This window comes from Pristiophorus japonicus, chromosome 5 (assembly GCF_044704955.1).
Source record: "Pristiophorus japonicus isolate sPriJap1 chromosome 5, sPriJap1.hap1, whole genome shotgun sequence".
Lineage (NCBI taxonomy): Eukaryota > Metazoa > Chordata > Chondrichthyes > Pristiophoridae > Pristiophorus > Pristiophorus japonicus.
The window spans coordinates 146,301,949-146,325,412 of record NC_091981.1 but is presented as its reverse complement, the minus strand read 5'-3'; the positions used below and the strand labels follow the sequence as shown (position 1 = coordinate 146,325,412).

General features: G+C 43.3%; 1 protein-coding gene across 1 annotated transcript in view; it reads right to left on the bottom strand.

Annotated features, from left to right (window-relative positions):
* dgkb (diacylglycerol kinase, beta) overlaps nt 1-23,464 on the bottom strand; it is a 1,139,682-nt gene that overhangs the window by 155,214 nt on the left and 961,004 nt on the right. Inside the window, exons 20-21 of the mRNA XM_070881012.1 lie at nt 7,700-7,820; nt 480-540 (exon numbers count right to left, since the gene is read on the bottom strand). Coding sequence (XP_070737113.1) covers nt 480-540; nt 7,700-7,820 — 182 coding nt within the window. The remainder of the gene's footprint in view (nt 1-479; nt 541-7,699; nt 7,821-23,464) is intronic.

The following is a 23,464-nucleotide window of genomic DNA, read 5'->3' as shown; positions in this document are numbered from 1 at the left end:
TGTGGTTTGACGCTCAGTTTAGGGTTAATCAGAAAAGCTAGATTCTGTGCAATCTACTTGGGTTTGAATGGCAGCCAATAAATGGGAATGAGATCAGGAACTAGGGCTGAGAGTTTCTGTTGGGAGCTAACAGGATGGTTTTGAACTTGTCAATATTGAGCCGCAAGCATCAGCAAGAGAAAACTTATATCTTGTCAGTCTGAGCTGGATTCAGGCTCACCACCACATCTTCACCATGTTTAAAAAGCCTACAAGAGCAAATAATAGATTTTTTAACTGTTATTTTATAACTGTGCATCCTTCTGAACGCACCTATTCATTTGTCAACAACTGAATCCATTCCACATTTCAGGACCGTGCAAACTCATACTTCATCATCTTCATTTAAAAAAAGGGATGCACCTGTTGAATTTTTGAAACACATTGGGTGGATTATTTTAGCATGCTTGGAATATCTTTCACAAGTAATAATTTCTTACTGCGCAAGGAGTCTGCATCCAAGGCTCTCCATCAATCTGCATCGGCAGGAATTTGCTTGTTCTGGAGAACAAAGGAGTAAAGTGATGGAGACATTAAAATACAAGAGAGATTATAAGAACTCATGGCAAAATTACATTAAACATTTTTATTGTACATTACTAGAGCTCTGGTTTTTCAAGCCCACTAAAATTTGTGCCAGGAATGGCTTGTTCATAATGCTCTGTTCCCAATTTCGAAGTTTCAGCTCACTTGAATATTTCACACAAGCTTTGGGTTTGCACCAGCAACTAGCTTAATGAAGTAAATGTGCAAAATCTAGACAGCAGCTTAAATGTAAAGAGATGAATGCACTTAAAGTGGTTGCAAATTGGAGCAAATATTGTTATGGCCTTTATAAAGTTTCAAAGTTCATTTGAAAAGTTTGCGAAGGCAGAGGAAGGAGTAGGAAAATAGTGCTAGGCCAAAATGAAGTGAAAGGAAACCCAATGTACGTACCAAAGTCTGTGGGCAGGTGACAGAAAAGCACCACACTTGACCACCTGTTTGATGGCTGGCAAAGAGGATGAACCAAGGTATGAGATGAATGCAAGTAGGGTTAGAAGTATATAGAAGTTCATGGTGCTCTTCCTAGAGATCAGCCTGCCAGGAGGTGGCAACCAGGCTCAACAGTTTGTGCAGTAAATAGGTGCCATCTACAATGGTGTGTACTCTTGGAAAATTTGGCACTCACATTTTATATCCTGCCCAGCTGTTGCCACCTTTCTGCAAGGAAAGTGATGAGGATGTTGCCTCTTAAAAACAATTACTATCTTTGGTCAGGTGACTGACTAAATTGATGTATGCTACTGTTGGTGTTCTTGAAAGAATAGGACTGCATCATCGCCTCAACCCTCTTCTCAATCTTCCTCGTTGCCATGCTCCACCTCACAGTCAACAAGCTCCCCGCTGGAGTGGAACTAAACTACAGAACCAGTGGGAACCTGTTCAACCTTCGCCGTCTTTTTAAAAAAGGAGGAAGAGAGAAAGCAGGGAATTATAGACTGGTCAGCCTGACATCGATAGTGAGTAAAATGATGGAATCAATTATTAAGGATGTCATAGCAGCGCATTTGGAAAGAGGTGACATGATAGGTCCAAGTCAGCATGGATTTGTGAAAGGGAAATCATGCTTGACAAATCTTCTGGAATTTTTTGAGGATGTTTCCAGTAGAGTGGACAAGGGGGAACCAGTTGATATGGTGTATTTGGACTTTCAGAAGGCTTTCGACAAGGTTCCACACAAGAGATTAATGTGCAAAGTTAAAGCACATGGGATTGGGGGTAGTGTGCTGATGTGGATTGAGAACTGGTTGGCAGACAGGAAGCAAAGAGTAGGAGTAAATGGGTACTTTTCAGAATGGCAGGCAGTGACTAGTGGGGTATCGCAAGGTTCTGTGCTGGGGCCCCAGCTGTTTACATTGTACATTAATGATTTGGACGAGGGGATTAAATGTAGTATCTCCAAATTTGCGGATGATACTAAGTTGGGTGGCAGTGTGAGCTGCGAGGAGGATGCTATGAGGCTGCAGAGTGACTTGAATAGGTTAGGTGAGTAGGTAAATGCATGGCAGATGCAGTATAATGTGGATAAATGTGAGGTTATCCACTTTGGTGGTAAAAACAGAGAGACAGACTATTATCTGAATGGTGACAGATTAGGAAAAGGGAAGGTGCAAGGAGACTAGGGTGTCATGGTATATCAGTCATTGAAGGTTGGCATGCAGGTACAGCAGGTAAGAAAGCAAATGGCATGTTGGCCTTCATAGTGAGGGGATTTGAGTACAGGGGCAGGGAGGTGTTACTACAGTTGTACAGGGCCTTGGTGAGGCCACACCTGGAGTATTGCGTACAGTTTTGGTCTCCTAACTTGAGGAAGGGCATTCTTGCTATTGAGGGAGTGCAGCGAAAGTTCACCAGACTGATTCCCGGGATGGCGGGACTGACATTTCAAGAAAGACTGGATCAACTGGGCTTGTATTCACTGGAATTCAGAAGAATGAGAGAGGATCTCATAGAAATGTTTAAAATTCTGATGGGTTTAGACAGGTTAGATGCAGGAAGAATGTTCCCAATGTTGGGGAAGTCCAGAACCAGGGGTCACAGTCTAAGGATAAGGGGTAAGCCATTTAGGACCGAGATGAGGAGAAATTTCTTCACCCAGAGAGTGGTGAACCTGTGGAATTCTCTACCACAGAAAGTTGTTGAGGCCAATTCACTAAATATATTCAAAAAGGAGTTAGATGTAGTCCTTACTACTAGGGGGATCAAGGGGTATGGTGAGAAAGCAGGAATGGGATACTGAAGTTGCATGTTCAGCCATGAACTCATTGCATGGCAGTGCAGGCTCGAAGGCCTACTCCTGCACCTATTTTCTATGTTTCTATGTTTCTATGTCTCCAGGCCAGGTCCAAGACCAGCCCAACCTCTGTCGTTGAGCTACAGTAAGCGCACGACGTCTGCGTCTGCGCACATAGAGGCTGATCTCCAGGACATAGTCAACGTATTTACTGAGGCGTACGAAAGCATGGGCCTTACGCTAAAGATCAGCAAGACAAAGGTCCTCCACCAGCCTGTCCTTACCGCACAGCACTGCTCCCCAGTCACCAAGATCCACGGCATGGCCCTGGACAATGTGGACCACTTCCCATATCTCGGGAGCCTCCTATCAACAAGAGCAGACATTGACGACGAGATTCAACACCGCTTCCAGTGCGCCAATGCAGCCTTCGGCCACCTTCGGAAAAGAGTGTTTGAAGACCAGGGCCTCAAAACTGCCACCAAGCTTATGGTCTACAGGGCTGTAGTAATACCCACCCTCCTGTATGGCTCAGAAACATGGACCATGTAGAGTAGACACCTCAAGTTGCTGGAGAAATACCACCAACGATGACTCCGCAAGATCCTACAAATTCTCTGGGAGGACAGATGCACCCACATTAGCGTCCACGTCCAACATCCCCAACAATGAAGCACTGACCACACTTGATCAGCTCCGCTGGGCAGGCCACATAGTTCGCATGCCAGACATGAGACTCCCAAAGCAACCCTCTAATTGGAACTCCTTCACGACAAACGAGCTAAAGGTGGGCAGCGTAAACTTTACAGTGACACCCTCAAAGCTTCCTTGATAAAGTGCAACATCCCCACTGACACCTGGGAGACCCTGGCCAAAGACCGCCCTAGCTGGAGGAAGCGCATCCAGGAGGGCGCTGAGCACCTCGAGTTTCGGCGCCGAGAGCATGCAGAAATCAAGCGCAGGCAGCGGAAAGAACGTGCTGCAAACTCGTCTCACCCACCCCTTACCTCAATGACTATCTGCCCCACCTGTGACAGAGACTGTAGTTCTCGTATTGGACTGTACAGCCACCTAAGAACTCATGTTAAGAGTGGATGCAAGTCTTCCTTGATTCCGAGGGACTGCCTATGATGATGATGAAAGGATCTGGGAGCATAAATGTTTAATGCACATCCAAGGGATGAGCCTTTTCTGTGGTACTGGTTATCTGTAAGTCAGTCTGGCCACTTTGATGGCCACTTTTGTGAAGAGGAGGCAGCAAATACAGGCCTCCCGTGAAATGTTCAAGTATATGTAACAGGGTCTGTAAATGTGGTTCCTAAGGTGTTGATGGTGCAGAGAAAATACAGCAAGTGTCATTACATCTGTTTTGTTGTCCACTCAGAAATGTATCTTCCTCTTTAAAGCATGCAGTGTAATTGAAACAACCTCATTACTCTACATGGCATTATTTAAATCCAAGATTAACCAGGAGTCTCCCAGAATTAATCTCCCAGACACTTCTGCGGGCAATCCGGGAGAAAAATATATAAGGGCATATTTTTCTCCAGTCTCACTCCTGGCAGACTCGTAGCAATTATATTCATGGAAAAAAGGCCTCATTGAAAATGTATTGCTTAATTCAAATTATTAATTAATTTGCACTTCAAATTTTGTCCAGTGAAATCTGGCTGCTTAATTCAAATTCAACCTGGTTCAAGCTGGCCAGAGCAGTTGACCTTCCAGGGTTATTTGGCCTCATCCTGCTGTAAAAAGTAATTAACTTGCCAAAAACCCGAAGTAGTGGCCAGACATCTTTGGCCTCAATAGATTTTATTTGCAGGCAATAACATAAACAGAGGTGGGTCAACTCCTCTTGAAACAAATCGCTAACTCCCAACAGCATCGTGTATTGCTTAAACTCACCATCTAAGACAAAAAAGAGTGTTGGAGCGGATTTTTGGACATATATTTGATTGTATACGGGACCAAACATTTGTTTTATTTTCCCCTTTAAATGAATTTTGTAAGGGACAATACTGATGCATTATGAACACTGGAGAGTTAAGTGCTAGGTATGTTTGTTTATACCGGTGTCAAAAGCCTGCACTTGTTTATACTGCCCTGTCACAATGCAGGATGGGTTATATATCAAAAGCTTAGTCTTCGATAAGTCAAAGCTTTGTAGTGCTAAAGCATGTGTTGTAAAGTGACGTAATTTGTAAGATAAAAGGACTTCACTGCAGATACCAATTTGAGAAGATGGTTCAAAGACAGGGGTCTTCAACACTTCTCCCAAAGCTTTGTCTCCGATTTAATAAACCTCTCTTTATATATATTATACAGTCTCGGAAATATTTTTCCACAACAAGAGTTTCATTTTAAATTTGACATGCTGGCCTAGTTAAAAATTCATATGAAAAGATACTCAAAAGCTTTATAATTTGAAACGAGATAAAGCTTTGCTTCTGTCCCATGGTCTTCAACCAGAGCCATGATCATGGCTATCTAGTTGCTTCTCAAACCAATCAATCTGTGCTGCGATTAATGGCTCTTCCTGACTCATTTCCTATTAACTTGAGGGGTTCTGTAGCACTTACTAATCAAAGCAGTGAAACACATACTCAGTCATACTTGATGAGCTTCAGGCATTTATCTGTGATATCCTGTACATTGTAACATTCAGCAAAGGAGTAGCATTGCACTTGCTATTCAGTGTGAAAGGAGATGATACTGCTGGTCATCTTGACTAATCTGTTTGATTCATATGGGTGCGACACATTACCTGATATTGCAGTGCTAGCTGGGAATTACAGTTGAGGACAGTGGTGACCTTGCCACTCAGTGACCCTTTTGTCCCTATGTTTCAAGTTAGCTACGGGTATCCTTGCTGCAGATGACAAGACTGCCCTGCTAACCTGGAGCAAACTGAAACAATTGCTGTTGGTTGGCAGATATGTGTGTCAAGATCTACAGATATGGTACAAGATCTGATGATCTCCATCTGTTTAATTTTGTACCACTGCAACCAAGAAATAATACATTTAAGGAACTTTAAAAATAAATTGACCTTAATGGGATACAAAAAAGACCCCAAAATGTTTCTAGAAAAATAAATATTAATATACATTTCAAAAATATGGAAACAATACTGTATTAAAAAAGTAGTCGAAACATTTCAAGGAAAAAATACACACAAAGATAATTTAAAAGTTTCTTCACAAAAGGAGATTTCTTTACTCCCAATCCAAATGGACAAAATGGACAAAACTTACTGTGCAAGTTTTTAAGTTTAATATTTTTGCATCAAATTTGGGGTCTTCATGAGGCTGAGGCATAAATGGGCACAACAAGTTCAGCTTAATAAATTCAAAAGACTATTTAATAGCAGCCCAGAAAAAAAAATGGCTCCGGCCTGCTCTCTCACTAGGGCGTTCCCTCTGCTTTCTGATACACAGGATGGCTAAATCAGTCCTTCTTAGGTAACCTCAAAATACAGTTTAACACTAACAGACGTAAAACAATATGGTTATTTTTTTAAATAATTATGGAATTTGCAATGTGAGCATTTAAACCTTCATAGAATCATAGAATATAGGGTTAGAATTTCCTATCAGCCCGCCAGCACCTGATTGCCGCCCAATTCTCTACCGTAGAGAGTTGTTGATGCCAGCTCATTGGATATATTCAAGAGGGAGTTAGATGTGGCCCTTACGGCTAAAGGGATCAAGGGGTATGGAGAGAAAGCAGGAGAGGGGTACTGAGGTGAATGATCAGCCATGATCTTATTGAATGGTGGTGCAGGCTCGAAGGGCCGAATGGCCTACTCCTGCACCTATTTTCTATGTTTCTATGTAAGAGACTGGGAAGATTATCGCCAGTGAAAACTTCCCCCCAAAAAATAAAAAAATCTGCTGAGTGAAAAACATGAACCTTGCACCCCTATTCTGGGCAAAAAAGAGACATTTAGGGTCGATTGGGTGGTTCTGAAACAAAATGTGCGATAAATTAAAAAAATCAATAAAAATTTATCCTGAGGCTGTGGGTTGGGCCTAACAGCAGAAAAACAATAAAAATAATTTTTCAAAAACATCATCTATAAATCAAAAAAACATTCCCAAGACCCTTTTAAACTAAATAACCACAACAGATTTTTAAAATAATTAGTAAAAAACCAATTACTAACCTTTTTCTTGCAGAGGTACTCACCTGCTGCCCAGCTCCGCTGATCCTCGTGGGCAGTTTTTTTCATACTCACCTATGGGTGACCGCTGACCCAAATATCACGCCAGGGCGATCTCAGGACAGTGCACGCTGGCAGCCCGCTCCCCAGTGGTACCTCGAAACCACCGGCGTAACTCAGGTAGGGAATTTTCCGCTTACCTGATTAGCGTCCACAATGGCCAATACCGTCCAGAAACCGGCGGTAAGCCATTGGAAATTCCAGACAATAGAAATTTACTGCACAGAAGGAGGCCATTCAGCCTATCGTGTACGTGCCGGCCAACAAAAAGCTAACCAGCCTAATCCCACTTTCCAGCTCTTGGTCCACGCCTTTGTAGGTTACGGCACTCCAAGTGCATATCCAAATAATTCTTAAATACTATGAGGGTTCCTGCCTCTACGACTCTTTCAGGTAATAAATTCCAGACCCCCACCACCTTCTGGGTGAAAACAATTCTCCTCAAATCCCCTCTGAACCTCTTACCACTTATTTAAATCTATGCCCCTTGATTATTGACCCGTCTGCTAAGTGGAATAGGTCTTTTCTGTGCACTCTGTCCAGGCCCCTCATAATTTTATACATCTTAATTAGATCTCCCCTCAGCCTTAGTACTACACTATTGCCTTAAACCAGGTATAATGACATAGCTTATAGGAAATGTGAGATATACTGAAACATACCTGATGGTTACCAAGGAGCATTGTGCTAGCCTTTTCCCTGCACTTTTTAGCCCGGTGTAGATCTGTCCCATTTCCATGGCCCCTTCCAGGCCAATCACTTCAAACAACTGATCACTTACATCTGAAAAATAGATAGTAAATTAAATAATCAATCAACTCAAAGACAGAGGAATGAAACTCAGTGTCGACAAAATGTGGTGATTCAATAAGTCAAAATATTCTCCTGATTCCTGTTCTGTGTCCAATCTCCATTGCAAAACACTTTGGAAAGTATCATTTAATCAAAGTCACTATATAAGTGCTCATTTTTGTTGTTGTAACAGCTGAACAGAAAATTGACATTTCTGCTCTTGTAATTGATCAGTAGTTAGACTTAAATTCCAATTTTGTTCTTAGGCAATACTTTTCACTTTAATGAATTCCAGACTGCCTTGAACCCTAACTAAGTTTTGAAATGATCAAATGAGTAAATACATGGAGAAATCCTTTGGAGTTTCTTACTGTTTTCTATTGGATCCAAGTTCATGGCACAACATGGCTTGCCAATGGCACTACTGGATTTTGGAGACAAACATAACATAAATAGAAATGTCCTGTAACAATTGATTTTGTACCATAACGTATTAATAGGGGACACATCTCTGCCTCTGATCTCAGTTGTTAGGGATTTAAAGAGCCTTGATGGAAATAGTTGTGTGGAAAGTGACATTCAGTGCACATTATAGAACAAGATCAGGGTATAAATAGTTTGCAATGAGTACATTGCCAACAAGTTTAGAAAAAAAATTCTGCTTGCACAAAGGGTGGTGGTATGGCGGAGGGTGCATGGGGGGGAGGAGATGAAATCAGACTCCAGTGACGTGATGGGTACCTTTAGTCATAATTGCCGGTATATCTCACAGCCATTTACCGTCATGTTTTGACAACTTTTTAAAAAAATGTGCGCAATGTAGACTAATTTGATCAATGGACAGGTGATTGACTGGCAGTAGAACTAGCCAATTTTCAAATGATAATCATGGCAGACAATCACCAGACACCTATATTTTTAACAGACACACTGAGAATCTGTGTGGTTGAGACAAGAATGGAATTGCTCCATTTGCACACCAAGATTGACACAACAGCTGCAAAGACTATACAATGGAATTTAGTTAATTTCTTTTTTGCTAGCCATAACTAAAATAATTTGCCATTGATGAAACTGTAGCAGTTTTACACTAAACCAAAAAAATGTGAACTTGTAAACCAAATGTAATTATTTCATTCATAACGAGGGGTAGTATTTGTTTGTTGTGGCTAATAGCATATATGTTATTGAATCACCCTGCTTCTTTGGCATTCTGAAGAACTTTATGTGGGAAGTTGTGGTGCTTTGATCTGAATATAATGTTTTCAATTAATATTTGCAGACAATCTTGTTGTCCCTTTTCAATGCAAGATGCTATCACTGCATTTTTTTAAAGGATTACAATACATTGCTTTTTGATGCTTACAGAATGTCCTGACCCCTTCCCCTACTCCAATGCTGGACAGGAACAGCACCCCCAAACTTTGATGGCCCAGGAGCATTGGAATTTCCTGCCCTAGGTCATTTACATAGCCTGGGAACATCTTCCGACAGCTGCATGTCCGGCCTTGGAGATTGCGACCTTGTGAGTATTCATAGAATCCTAGAACGATACAGCACACAAGGAGGTAATTCGGCCCATCGTTGCTGGAGGTTGGCAGCAAGAAGGTCCCAGATTTTGTGTGAAAGTTCAGTGGCATGGGGGCTCAAGTTGTAAAAATCGACATATCTTTAAATCTTTCCCATGGCCCCTGAGAACCTTCTAGTGGGCAGGCTGTGTTTCCTGGTTGAGCTTTGGGCTGGAGCAATCGTTTCTACTGGAAAGTGAGGTGGGAGGTCAGCAACACCTCCTTCCTCCCCATTTGTGTGACTCTATCTGGCCTGCACCTACTGTAGGTACAAGCCCAGCTCAAACCTCTCAGAAAAATCCTGGAACTACTAGGGCTATGTAAAAGGGATAGATCCAGTGAACACGGTGTTCCCTAGGAGCAGGGGCAAGACAATCAATTTAAAGTTTTGCAGATATATACTGGTTTTAAAAAAACAACCAGTGATTCCATCGAAGGACTACTTACTCGGTAAATGTACAAAAAGCTTACAGTTGTAATGATCCAGATACATAGATCACTAGTTTGTAAGATTAAAAAAATAGAGCAAGTTTTACTAATTCACATTCCTAGTGCAGAGCCTCAGCTATTGGGAGCTTAGATCGGGAAATTAAGCATTGAGGTCAGAGGCTTCCATTAGATTTTACGTCCATTCTTTTTAAATTTTAATAATTTATCTATAGTTTCACAAAAAGAATAAGGGCTTGAAATTTGGCTCTGGAGCGCCCGATTTTTCAGCGCGACGGCTGTCATTATGTGATGAAAATGCCATCCACACTGTGCACGTGTTAGGAGCATGTGCCAGAAGTATGTTGAGTGGGCAGATTGTGACGTCAATCAGCGTACAACACTAATTTGATGCCAGTGGTGCCATTTTTGCCCTCAATGCTGGAGTTAACATCCTTTCTTAACCTCGTCCAGGCAGCAGAAGCATTGTTTAAGGATGCCAATGGTCTGCTCTATCAGATTCCATGTGGCAGCTTGGCTCTCATTGTATACATAATGCCCACATGTGCGTGGTTTGGGCAGCGGAATCATGTGCCAGGTGGTCAGTGGATAGCCCTTATCACCCAGTAGCCACCCTGTGGTTTGTTGTGGTGTCTCAAAGACTGAGGAAACAGCAGGCAGCCAGAGAATATGTGGTCAGCGGCAGCAAGGACCCCCTACCAGTGATATTTAAAGGAATCAGCAACCAGCAACTCAGGTTAGTTGCTGATTCATTTCTGCTGGCTCTGTGTAAGTTTGTGGAAGTATTTGGAGCTTTCTAGAGTTATTTAATGTTGGTGAGGTGACAGGGAGTGGTGCTGCAACTGGAGAAGGTATTGGTCTGACTTCAAGAGTTCTGGTCAGACCATTTGCTCCCAGTCATGGGTGCTGTCTTGCTCCTTAGCCTACAACATGAAAGGGAGATGGAGCAGAGGCAGCAAGGACAAGCAGCTCGCAGAGAGAGGAGGAGGAGGGAGAGAAGGGCTCTCAGCAGGAGGCCTTGCGCTTTACGAAGGATGTGCTCACAGAACTCTGCCACCTCTTATAGAAACATAGAAACATAGAAAATAGGTGCAGGAGTAGCCATTCGGCCCTTCGAGCCAGCACCGCCATTCAATTTCATGGCTGAACATGCAACTTCAGTACCCCATTCCTGCTTTCTCGCCATGCCCCTTGATCCCCCCAGTAGTAAGGACTACATCCAGACCTGCACCTTCATGCTAGAGCAAGGACAGCACTGCCAATGGCTATGAAGGTGACCGTGGCCCTCAATTTCTTTGCATTGGGAGCTGGAGCAGGCGACATCTGTAACATCTCCCAGTTCCCCGTCCACTGCTACACAACACAGGTGATAGATACTCATTAGGAAAAGGGACTTCATTGTCTTCTCTCTGACCAAAGGTAAGCAGGCAGAGCATGCACACGGCTTTGTCAGGATAGCAGGCTTCCTCGGTGCAGGGTGCCCTCGACTGCATCCACATGGCTTTGTGGGTGCCACATCTAAATGCTGAGATGCACCGCAACCATAAAGGTTACCACTCATTGACCATGCTCAGCACATCATGATGGTGAAAGCACGGTATCCTGGCAGCAATTATGATTCCTTTATTCTGCGCCAGTCTGCTGTTCCCTCAAGTCAATGAGCCACCACGACAAACCAGAGGGTGGCTACTGAGTGACAAGGGCTATCCGCTGACCACCCGGCTCATGACTTCGCTGCGTAACCCACACACACGTGGGCAGAATGTGCACAATGAGAGCCATGCTGCCACACGAAATCTGATAAAGCAGACCATTGAGATCCGTAAACAATGCTTACATGCCTGGAGCGTTCTGGAGGAGCCCTGCAGTACTCACCAGAACACGTCTCAAGACTCGTCGTGGTCTGCTGCATGCTCCACAACCTCGCCAACATGAGGGCACAGCCCTTGCCACCAGACATTTGGCAACCAGCTGAGGAGGAGGAGGAGGAGGAGGAGGTGGTGGGGATGGGGGAGGAAGAGGAGCAGGATGAGAAGGAATGAAAGAGGAGGAAGCAGAAGAGAGGAGGCCACCCAGACAGGCTTTCTACCTGGGCTGTCCATGATCAACTCATCTGACTGCGGTACCAGTGAACACAACCCAAGTTCCCCATTCAACAATAGTCCCACACCTTACCTTCCCTCTGTTACTGACCATCACAGCGTCCTTGTGACCACAATGCTGAAATAAAGCCAGCACAAAAGAAATATTCCAATCTAACTTTATACGTCAATCCATCCAATATTACATAACAAAGTCAATCAATCACCCTTGTGCATTCCCTTAGTGCCTGTCTTCAGTGTGCCTTTGCCTGTCCTAGTACTCCTATGACGTGCTACCTCAATGGCTACAGCATGGCTGGTGGAAGGCTGCTGACTTTCAGTGGGGGAGACTGCAGATGGCCTAGCAGGATGACCTCGAGCAGCTCTAGAAGGCCTGGCTGTAGACTGCACCACATCGCCATGTGCGGCCGCAGTCTGGGCTGGCTGGCTGACAGGCAACAGCAAAGACACTGGTAGAGTGGCAGCGTTGGGAGGACAAATGCTGTCATCCTGAGAGAGGAGAGCAGGTTTGTGCGCCATGGAATCATTGCCACTCCCCTGGAGTGAGTCCTCAACATTCCTAGTAATCTGTTGGAGGGCAGGTTGCTGGAATACTGTGACACCCTGCAAGCCCCTTTCCCCACTGGTAAATGCAGCCATGATGGCAGCAGTCTGAGCTTCCACGGCAGCACTCGGATGTTGAGTGGCTTCTGCTTGTGCTACTATGGAAGTTGAGACGTTGGTCATCAGACGCTGAATCATGTTTGGGTCCACAAATGCGCTAATGGAGTTGCCTATCACTTCCATGCTGGAAATTATGGGCTCCAAGATCTGCGCAAAGCCTTGTGCAAGGTTGGTGCTGGACTCCTCCATGCTCATTGGCATTGCACTCAGGCTTAGGCTTTCAGACAGGCCTGGTAATGCACCAAGCATTTCATTGTGCAAACTCATCAGTGTTCTTCTGTCGGCCACAAAGTCCTCAACTGAAGCCTCTGCAGCAAAATGCATATGCAACCTCACGCTTCAGGGTGGTTGCACTTGCGCTACACTTTTCCCCTGACCCGGCTGCAGGCCATTCTTGTCTGGTGTCTCACTACATGCAGATCCCGCCTCTCACCAATCCCATAAACTACGGAGTGCCAGTTTCTGAGATGGTGGCTGCGAGTGACGGTACTGTGTCTTCATCAGCAGTGCCTTGGTATTCTTCAATTTCCTGCTCTCCTATCCATGTCTGGCCAGGTGTCAGTTCTTGGCTATCTGAAGAGAAAGGCGCAAGAATAAGCTTGTGGTAAGGGGAAGGGGGGGAAACATAAGATCAGAAGAATTAGGAGCACGAGTAGGCCATTCGGCCTCTTGAGATAACTCTGCCATTCAATGAGATCATAGCTGGTCTTCTACTTCAATTCCACTTTCCTGCACTATCCCCATATCCCAAGATTCCCTTAATATCCACAAATCTATCAATCTCTGTCTTGGATATACTCAAAGACTGAGCCTCCATAGCCCTCTGGGGTTGAGAATTCCAGAGATTCACCACCCTCTGAGTGAAGAAGTTTGTCCTCATCTCAATCCTAAATGGCAACCCCTTATTCTGAGACTGTGATCCCTAGTTCTGGACTCCTCAGCCAGAGGAAACATCCTCCCTGCATCTACCCTGTCAAGCCCTGTAAGAATTTTGTATGTTTCAATGAGATCACATCTCATTCTTCGACACTCTAGAGAATATCTGCCTAGTCTACTCAATCTCTTCTCATAAGACAATCAACCACCCCCCTCCCCATCCCAGGAATCAGTCTGGTGAACCTTTGTTGTACTCCCTCAATGGCAAGTATATCCTTCCTTAGGTAAGGAGACCAAAACTGTACACAATACACCAGGTGTGGTCTCACCAGGGCCCCATATAACTGCAATAATACATCTTTACTCTTATACTCAAATCCTCTTGTAACAAAGGCCAACATATCATTTGCTTTCTTAATTGCTTGCTATACCTGCATGTTAACTTTTAGTGCTTCATGTAAAAGGACACCCAGGTCCCTCTGAATGGCAACATTACCTAACCTCTCACCATCTAAAAAATACTCTGCTTTTCTATTTTTCCTACCAAAGTGGATAACTTCACATTTCTCCACATTATATTCCATTTGCCATGTTGTTGCCCACTCACATAGCCTGTCTGTATCCCCTTGAAGTCTCTTTGCATCCTCCTCACAACTTACATTCCCATCTAGCTTTGTATCATCAGTAAAGTTGGATATATTGCATTCGGTCCCCTCATCCAAATCATTGATATAAATTGTGAATATTTGGGGCTCAAGCATCGAACCCTCTACTTACAGCCTGCCGACATGAAAATGACTCGTTTATTCCTATTCCTTGTTTTCTGTCCGTTAACCAATCCTCAATCCATGCTGATATATTACCCCCTATCCCTCGAGCCCTAATTTTGTTCAATAACCTCTTGTGTGGCACCTTATCGAATGCCTTCTAAAAGTCCAAATACACCACATCCACTGGTCCCCCCTTATCTATTCTGCTAGTTACAACCTCAAAAAACTCTAACGGATTTGTCAAACATGATTTCCCGTTCATAAATCTATGCTGACTTTGCCCAATACTATTATTATTTTCTAAGTGCCCTGTTACCACATCCTTAATAATAGATTCTAACGTTTTCCCTACTACTGATGTCAGGCTAACTGGTCTGTTGTTCCCCGTTTTCACTCTCCCTCCTTCCTTAAATAGCAGGGTTGCATTAGCTACCTTCAAATCTGCGTGAACTGTTCTAGAATCTATGGAATTTTGGAAGATGACAACCAATGCATCCACGATCTCTAGAGCCACCTCTTTCAAAACACGAGGATGTAGGTCATCAGGTCCAAGGGATTTATCAGCTTTCAGTCCCATTAATTTCACCAGCACTATTTTTTTACTAATATTAGTTTCTTTCATCTCCTCATTCTAGCCAGACCCCTGAGAGTCCATTATTTCCGGGAGGTTTTTCGTGTCTTCTTCCGTGAAGACAGACATAAAGTATTATTTAATTTCTGTGCCATTTCCTGATTGCCCATTATAATTTCTTCTGTCTCAGCCTGTAGGGGACCCACATTTTCTTTCACTAATCTTTTCCTTTTTACATACCTATAGAGGTTTTTAACCATCTGTTTTCATGTCTCTTGCTAGTTTACTCTCATATTCTATTACCCCTTTCTGTATCAATTTCTTGGTCCTCCTTTGTTGAATTCTAAAATCCTCCCAATCCTCAGGTTTACTGCTCTTTTTGGCAAGATTATAAGCCTCTTCCTTTGATCTAATACTATCTTTAACTTCTCTTGTTTGCCACAGTTGGATCACTTCTCTTGTGGGGGTTTTGTGCCTTAAAGGAATGTATGTTTGTTGTAAGTTATGTATTAATTCTTTAAACGCTATCCATTGCTTGTCTACCATCATATCTTTTAGTGTTGTTTCCCAATCTACCTTAGCCAACTCTACCCTCATACCTATCTAGTTTCCTTTGTTTAGATTTAAAATCCTAGTTTCACATTTAACTAAATCACTTTCAAACTTAATGTAAAATTCTATCAAATTATGGTCACTCTTTCCTAAAGGCCCCTTTACTACTTGGTTATTATTTAACCCTTTCTCATTGCACAATACTAGATCTAATAGAAACATAGAAAATAGGTGCAGGAGTAGGCCATTTGGCCCTTCGAGCCTGCACCGCCATTCATTGAGTTCATGGCTGAACATGCAACTTCAGTACCCCATTCCTGCCTTCTCGCCATACCCCTTGATCCTCCGAGTAGTAAGGACTACATCTAACTCCTTTTTGAATATATTTAGTGAATTGGCCTCAACAACTTTCTGTGGTAGAGAATTCCACAGGTTCACCACTCTCTGGGTGAAGAAGTTTCTCCTCATGGCTTACCCCTTATCTTTAGACTGTGACCCCTGGTTCTGGACTTCCCCAACATTGGGAACATTCTTCCCGCATCTAACCTGTCTAAACCCGTCAGAATTTTAAACGTTTCTATGAAATCCCCTCTCATTCTTCTGAACTCTAGTGAATACAAGCCCAGTTGATCCAGTCTTTCTTGATATGTCAGTCCCGCCATCCGGGGAATCAGTCTGGTGAACCTTCGCTGCACTCCCTCAAATTAGGAGACCAAAACTGTATGCAATACTCCAGGTGTGGCCTCACCAAGGCCCTGTACAACTGTAGAAACACCTCCCTGCCCCTGTACTCAAATCCCCTTGCTATGAAGGCCAACATGCCATTTGCTTTCTTAACCGCCTGCTGTACCTGCATGCCAACCTTCAATGACTGATGTACCATGACACCCAGGTTTCGTTGCACCTCCCCTTTTCCTAATCTGTCACCATTCAGATAATAGTCTGTCTCTGTTTTTACCACCAAAGTGGATAACCTCACATTTATCCACATTATACTTCATCTGCCATGTAACCTATCCAAGTCACTCTGCAGCCTCATAGCATCCTCCTCGCAGCTCACACTGCCACCTAACTTAGTGTCATCCGCAAATTGGAGATACTACATTTAATCCCCTCGTCTAAATCATTAATGTACAATGTAAACAGCTGGGGCCTCAGCACAGAACCTTGCGCAGAATATAGCCTGTTCTCTCGTTGGTTCCTCAACATACTGATCTAGAAAACTATCTTGTATACATTCCATGAATTTATCCTCCACACTGTTACTGCAAATTTGGTTTGCCCAGTCAATATTTAGATTAAGGTCCCCCATGATTATTGTATTACCCTTGTTACATGCACCTCTAATTTCCTGTTTTATACTGTGCCCTACATTACCACTACTGTTTGGGGGCTGAGTAACAACTCCCACCAATGTTTCCTGCCCCTTGCTACTTCTTGGTTTTCTGAGCTAAGATCCTTTCTCTATATTGTTTTTATCCTATCCTTTATTATCAGGGCTACCTCTCCTCCTTTTACATTTTGCCTATCTAAGTATCCTGGAACATTTAGTTCTCAACCTTGGTCACTTTGCAACCATGTCTCGGTAATGGCTATTAGATCAAACCTATTAATTTATATCTCTGTTATTAATTCATCTATTTTGTTGTGAATTCTTCATGTATTCAGATATAATGCCTTTAGCTTTGGCTTTTTTATATTTTTCCCTGATGTCACCTTAGTCAGTAATGCCCTATTATGTTTGTTACTCTCTCTGTCCCTTCCTGACCCACTCTGCTTGTTTTTACCCAAAACTCTGGCTCTGCTCTAGAGTCTTGACATTTATTTTGCTGCTTTTAAGTTTACTCTTTCCTGATTCCTCCCACCATGCAAGAGGTGCATGCTTATATCATGTGCAGCTTGTAACTCAGAGGAGATTGTGGGATGAGGCGGAAGTGAGATGTGAGAAGGAGGATTACGTATGAGGATACCGGCATCTTGTATTCTTTCAGCCCTACTGCTGAACACGGACTCTGTGATAACCCACCCAGTAATGGCCAGCACCATCTCCTCCATGGGATCAGGTTATGCAGGCGTGCTTGTCCCCCAACAGTTAGGTTCTGCTGGCACCGCTTGTGAGCCACCTCTTCCTGCAAGAGAAAGAGAAGCGTGTCAGTGAGTGTGGTGCAATGTGTTTGGGTCATGTTTTTCATGGTTGAATAGCTGGCAATGTGTTCAGGCTGTGAGATGTGGGTGTGAGGCTTGCAGCAGTGGTAAGTATGTGAGGATGAGGTGAAGCTATGAATGTGAGGTATTTGGTAGAGATTGTTGGTATGTGAGTGATGCGGGTGTGGTGCATTAAGCAGTGTGTGAGGCTAATAGGGCAGATGGTGGGATATGAAAATGAATTCACTGACCTTGACCAATCCTGTGATATCATTAAACTTTTTCTTGCACTGCGTCCAGGTCCTCAAGGGTACACTGTTGGCATTCACCACAGTGGCTTTCTGCTCCCATGGATTTTACACATTTGCCTGGAGGGCCTCTTGGCACCCTGTGGAAACTGGACCATTCTCTTCATATTGACCTCCTGCCCCAGGCCTCCAGTGTAGCATTGGAGAACCTTGGCGCACACCTTCTCCCCTGTTGCGACATAATTGTTTTTGTGTTCCTCCTCTCACTCTCTTCCCCAGCCAGTTGCATGAGCTGCTGCAGACAGAATGACCTCCCCTTTAAGAGGTGTAGACGGCCTTAAAGAAGTGCAGGCTAGCTTTAATTGGTCCTAGTCTTGCTTGCTGAGTGGGCAGCCACTCAGCAACTCATTCAACACTAGGCTGAACACTATAATCATGCTAATCAGCAGGAAGTTAGCATGCTGCCTGCATTTTTTTGAATGGGTATGGGGTAATTATGTATCGCATATGGCGATCTTTGCATCCAATTTCTGGGGCAAACAAATTTATAGGCCTAAAATTATATGAAGTAATTAAAGGCCAACAGTTGTAACAAAATCATTGGCTAATATAGCATTTCTTTATATTTTAAAAATGTATTATAACAGATTTTCCTGTTCTTGCACCCAGCTGCATTGGGTCACTGGGTGCAGAAGTAAACCGCCTGGAGAGGACCACATGCTGGTAAATTAATAGACAGAAAATTGGGCAAGCTCCCTTCAGATGTAAGATCCTCCCGCCTGATTTTCCTCTGTGCACTATCCCAGGTGTTCCAATATGCCCAGATGGAGAAACTGAAAAATCTACCATATTGTGTCATTTAGTGAGGTACATTCTTCAGTTTCTAAACAGCAGCAGAGGCATCTCTGACATCTTTGATGAACGAAGATCTCCACCAAAAGATATCTCACATGTTGTTAAACTGTGAACTGTCAAATATATCAATGGAGCACACAACAAACATCACTCACATTTCATAACATTCTCCTACTGTTCCCAAAAAGAATATTGGTCAATCTGTGGCTTCATATTAGATCACACATTAGATTAAAATACAAAAAATGCATTTATTAATATCCTGGTCTTGATTATATGACAAATTTTGGTTCATTAAATAAATGAAGAATATGTCGTTTTTTTCTGCTGTTCTGCTGGATCTACTGTGAGTTATTTGCTGCCGAAGTTATGCTCTACTATTGGACCATGCTGGTGGGCGCGTTGCATGTCACTGAAAGATAATCCTAATTTTTGAAGTTATTTCCTGGATTCTTGCACTGAACTCCACTGCTCTTCTGGCTTTTGTGTTTTACTTTGCTGTTGTGTTGGCTCCTGGGCTGAAGTCTGCTGCCCCACTGATCTCCTGGGCTGGGCCCTGCTTCTGGTATTTTGGGCTTCCTTTTCCTTCCTCTGCTGGTTCCCTGCCTCAAGCACTGCTCCTTTCCTGGTCCTGTCAATCAAATTCTATTTCCCCACTGGTCCCGTAGCTAGCAGGGAGAAAAAGTTGAGGCAAAGATTAGTCCAGAAGCCAGCAGAGGAGCAAAGCCAGGTTCAGGAGTCAGCAGAGGAGGAATCAGTGAAGTACGCTGAGGCATACCTACCAGAACTATGAAGGTTCATGGAGGAGGTGACTTTGACGCATGCAAGCATGTTACCATATCAATAATGCAGTCTACAAAGCATTGGCCACAACTCAGTATCTAACATCCTCTCACGAATACTAATTAGCATCTCATTGAAAGTGAGCAACTTCAGCTTGGTGGCTTGACTTTCACTGACTGAATATGTTCGCTATTCACCATGGCTCCTCAAACTTGCAGCAGCACTTAAAAGCTGCAACACTTCAGGTTCCCTGCTCCCCAAACGCTTCCTGCACAAGGTGACAATGTGCAGAGAGCTTAGGCAAATAATTGAATTTAATTGACCCTCTGGAACCTGACAGGGTTTGATCACCACACAAGCAGAGTGGGTGTAGATGCAAGTGCATTTTTGGTGTGACTACATAAACAGCAGTGTAATGAGCTTTATGTAGAATCTTCTGTTGTATCACTTTATCCCTGCTACAGATGGAGACTAAGGGGGTGGAGGACCATAGATTCCCCCATCTGCAAGCATGTTACATATCTTGTTCCCACTTCCCTTAAACAATAATTCTGAAGGGTTTCTCAAGATATAGCTACAATTTGTAGATTTAGGAGAGCAAGTCTGTATCAATGATCCAGTGCACCCAGTGGTGAGCGGAACTAGCAGGAAGTACCTCTTGGTAATCACGAGACCTGAGCTAGTGGCTCCTTGGCCATTAATTTTAATATCTATGCATCCAAAAAGGAATTCACTGGGATGTTCTTCTTTCCATGAAGAGTGACTGGCAAATAGAATGGTCTTTTAAGGTAGGATACTGCTAGGATCATTAAAAGAATCACAGCCCGGGAGATTGTCTTTTATTCTGAATATATGAACTAAGATGTGTTATACATGTAAACCTGTAAATACGTTGTAGAACCACCAGAGGGCTCATCCCCTGGAGTCCCATGGAATCCCACCATCCCTTGTGAGCACTTGTACTTAAGGAGGTCTCACAGGCTGGAGAGGCACTCTGGAGACCTGCAATAACAGACTATGGACACACTTTACTTTGAGCTCACAGTATCTGGTCAACTCTTTATTCATACACAAGAAGATGGACGAAAGACCTTTCCCATCCTTATCTAACTCGTGATCTTGTAATGAAGTCACCTATTGTCATTTCAAACCCATCCTCAAGTGAGTGAGAAAACAATAATTTATGTGAAGTTGAGAATATTCTATTGGCTGATGAAAGGACTTTGTTGAATCTTCAACAAACATCTGACTCTTCAGACCATTCTAGTTCCCACGTATGAAAGCTGGGGTCAGTATGTCCTGTGCAATGTTTGGATGGAAATGGAATGGAGCTAAACAAGCACATTGCTTTTGTATATAAAAATAACCCAAATATATAGCAGGCTTCCACCAGAAGACATGTTATGCTTCTTTAATATTTGTTTAGTACTATGTTAGTCTGTCAGCTCCTGATGTGCAGCCTGTATTAGTCCCAAAGCAAATCTTCTGGATTCACTAAGGTCGACAGCCAGCTAGACACATTTTTATCTTAAGGCTGCTCTTACATTTGGTTTGGGGGGCTGCTAGGGCTGCCAGCTCCTAATGCAAAAGTTTTGCGCAGCGGCAACAATATTTCTCTTCCTCGCATGCGGACGATAAATTTATTCTGGATTGCTGCTAACTGCGGGAAACCCATGCATCAGGAGCCAATGCCCCACGAAAGTCAATACAAGAAACACTTTTATTACAGTCAGATAAAAAGGATCTGTTCTTGTCAGTGATCCAGAGTGGAGCCTTATTCATTGATCTGTTAGAGTCACAATGGGAGAATCCTTGCTGTGAGCCTGTCAATGTCATTTCCTCTTTAAAAAAAACCCAGCTTAGCAGAGTAACAGGAAGTAGCTTGGTCAGAAGGCTGGGAAACTGGAAATAAAACAAATCCACCAAGATCAGAATCATACATACCAAACTAGAAAACTAGCAAATGCTGACATAAAACTCCAAATATGCTGACACAGCCCCTAAAAGCTGGGAATTCAAAAACAGCCCTGAGCTTGTGTCAACACATGGAAACAAGTAGTTGCACGGAAAGTGCAATGGGACAGAACTGATGCTTGTCAACAAAAGTTGACTGGGGCAACATTATGGATAGTTTTCACTTTTAATCCTATCCTGCAACCCCTGATGGAAAGTTACCTTTCTCCACGCTGTTTCTTTCTCTCTCTGTCTGCTGTTGCTGTTTCTCTTTCTGTGCTGTTCATTTCCGTGCCATGTTCTTACTCTCTGCCATTTTGCTCTCTCTCCTGTAATCATCGGGTCCCCAAGAATTATTGGACATTATCTGGACATTGCGTTTTAATATTTTCACACTGCAGAAAAAAACTGGATGTCTGTTTGTGGGAGGGGCCCAGGTACTTTTCCATGTTGGACTTGAAATGATGGAGGGTCCATTGTTAAGCAATGTGAACTCGTCAGAGTTAGATCAGATGAACTGATCAGTGATCGAGCCATTACTTGGATGAGATTACCGTGAGAGGTGGGAATACCAGAACAATAGAAAGCCATTAAGTCCCAGACCAGTTGGAAGCGAAACCGCACACCAGCCATCAGTGGAATACCCAGAAGCCACACAAACAGGAAACTTCGGAACAAGGGCAAACTTTATAAGGCCAGAAAAGGCAAACAGATTTTGCATATAAAAGGGGACCGTGTGGCCACAGCTCTCTCTCTTTTGCTCTCGCTGCTTCGCTTCTACAAGAACCGAGCACTCCATGTGGGACGGAGACAAGAAACCAGAAGAGTCACGTTTTCACTAGGAGAAGCAGCGAGTAAGCCAATGAATCGGTGAGTATCATCTCTGCCCACGCAATTTTAAGATCACAGCCACGGTGTAAGGGGGTGTCGTGTGTTCTCCCAACCAAATCTTAGTAATGGTTTTAAGGGGGAGGTTTTAGACATTGGATACTTTGCGATAGGGGTCTGTTTAGACAGGACAGACTGTGCGTTGTACTGTGTTTATTTGTAGTACACTACCAGGGTGTGTTCTTACTGGATGTAGGTGTATTTTAACTTGAATGAAGCATTGACAGTTGAGACCAGGGTATTTGTCCTTGACTCATTCATCTGTTCAGTACAGTAATCACTCCCAGGTCTAGAACTATTGTAACATGGGGGTGTGTCGAAAACATCTAAGGGAAACCACTTACACTCCCCTATCCATGTAATTTGCTCTCTACTGCTTTCTCGCACAGCTTTTTTGTCTTTCGCTCTCAATTATTTCTCCTTGTCTGTCTCTATTTTTGCTGTTCCTCTTATTCTTTCTCTCTCTCTCTCGTTCCCGGCTGTTTCACTCCCCCATAGGATTGTGTGGTTAAAAACCGTCTTTCAAACAAGCAGTAATGGCGGCCGTAAACTCCTATGATCCACAGTGAAGACGAAGTGGGTGAAATTCACCTTGAGCAGCAGCGCAAAAAGAACAATAGGGAATAGACAGCCTATTTCTTTTCCATTGAAGCCAAAATTGCTGCTGCCAACAAGTTATAGCTGGAAAACAGGGGACTACAAATAAGTCCAAAAATGCAAAACTATGCCAGAATTGAAACCAGCTCCAAATACAACAAAATGAGTGCAAAAGGCAGAATAAACCATGGTCTTCAATGTAATGTTTATTTTAAATGGGTCCTCAATGATTTCAGTGCATTCCCAGCACAGAACTCAAGAAAAGTGGGATGAGATATTTAACAGAACTTTTGTGGCATTAATTAAGGGATTTCATGAAAAGTGCAATTGCTCTGCTCTTAAAATTTGGGGGAATCAGATGACAAATAGATTTAAGTCTCGCTCAATTATACAAACTCACTCTCCCAATCGGTACTACCAGTACCAATGCACCTGACCATTTTCCTGGCTCCTGGATATCTCCAACAACAGTGTGGTATATAGTACCATAGAAACCTCCAGCCCAGAAGTGCACCCATAGGCCCCAAATTTCCTGAATCGCACGAACGCAAAAATGAGGTTGAAAATGGCGTTGGCTTCTGCGCTAATCTTGCTGCTGAGAATTTAGGCCAAAATTT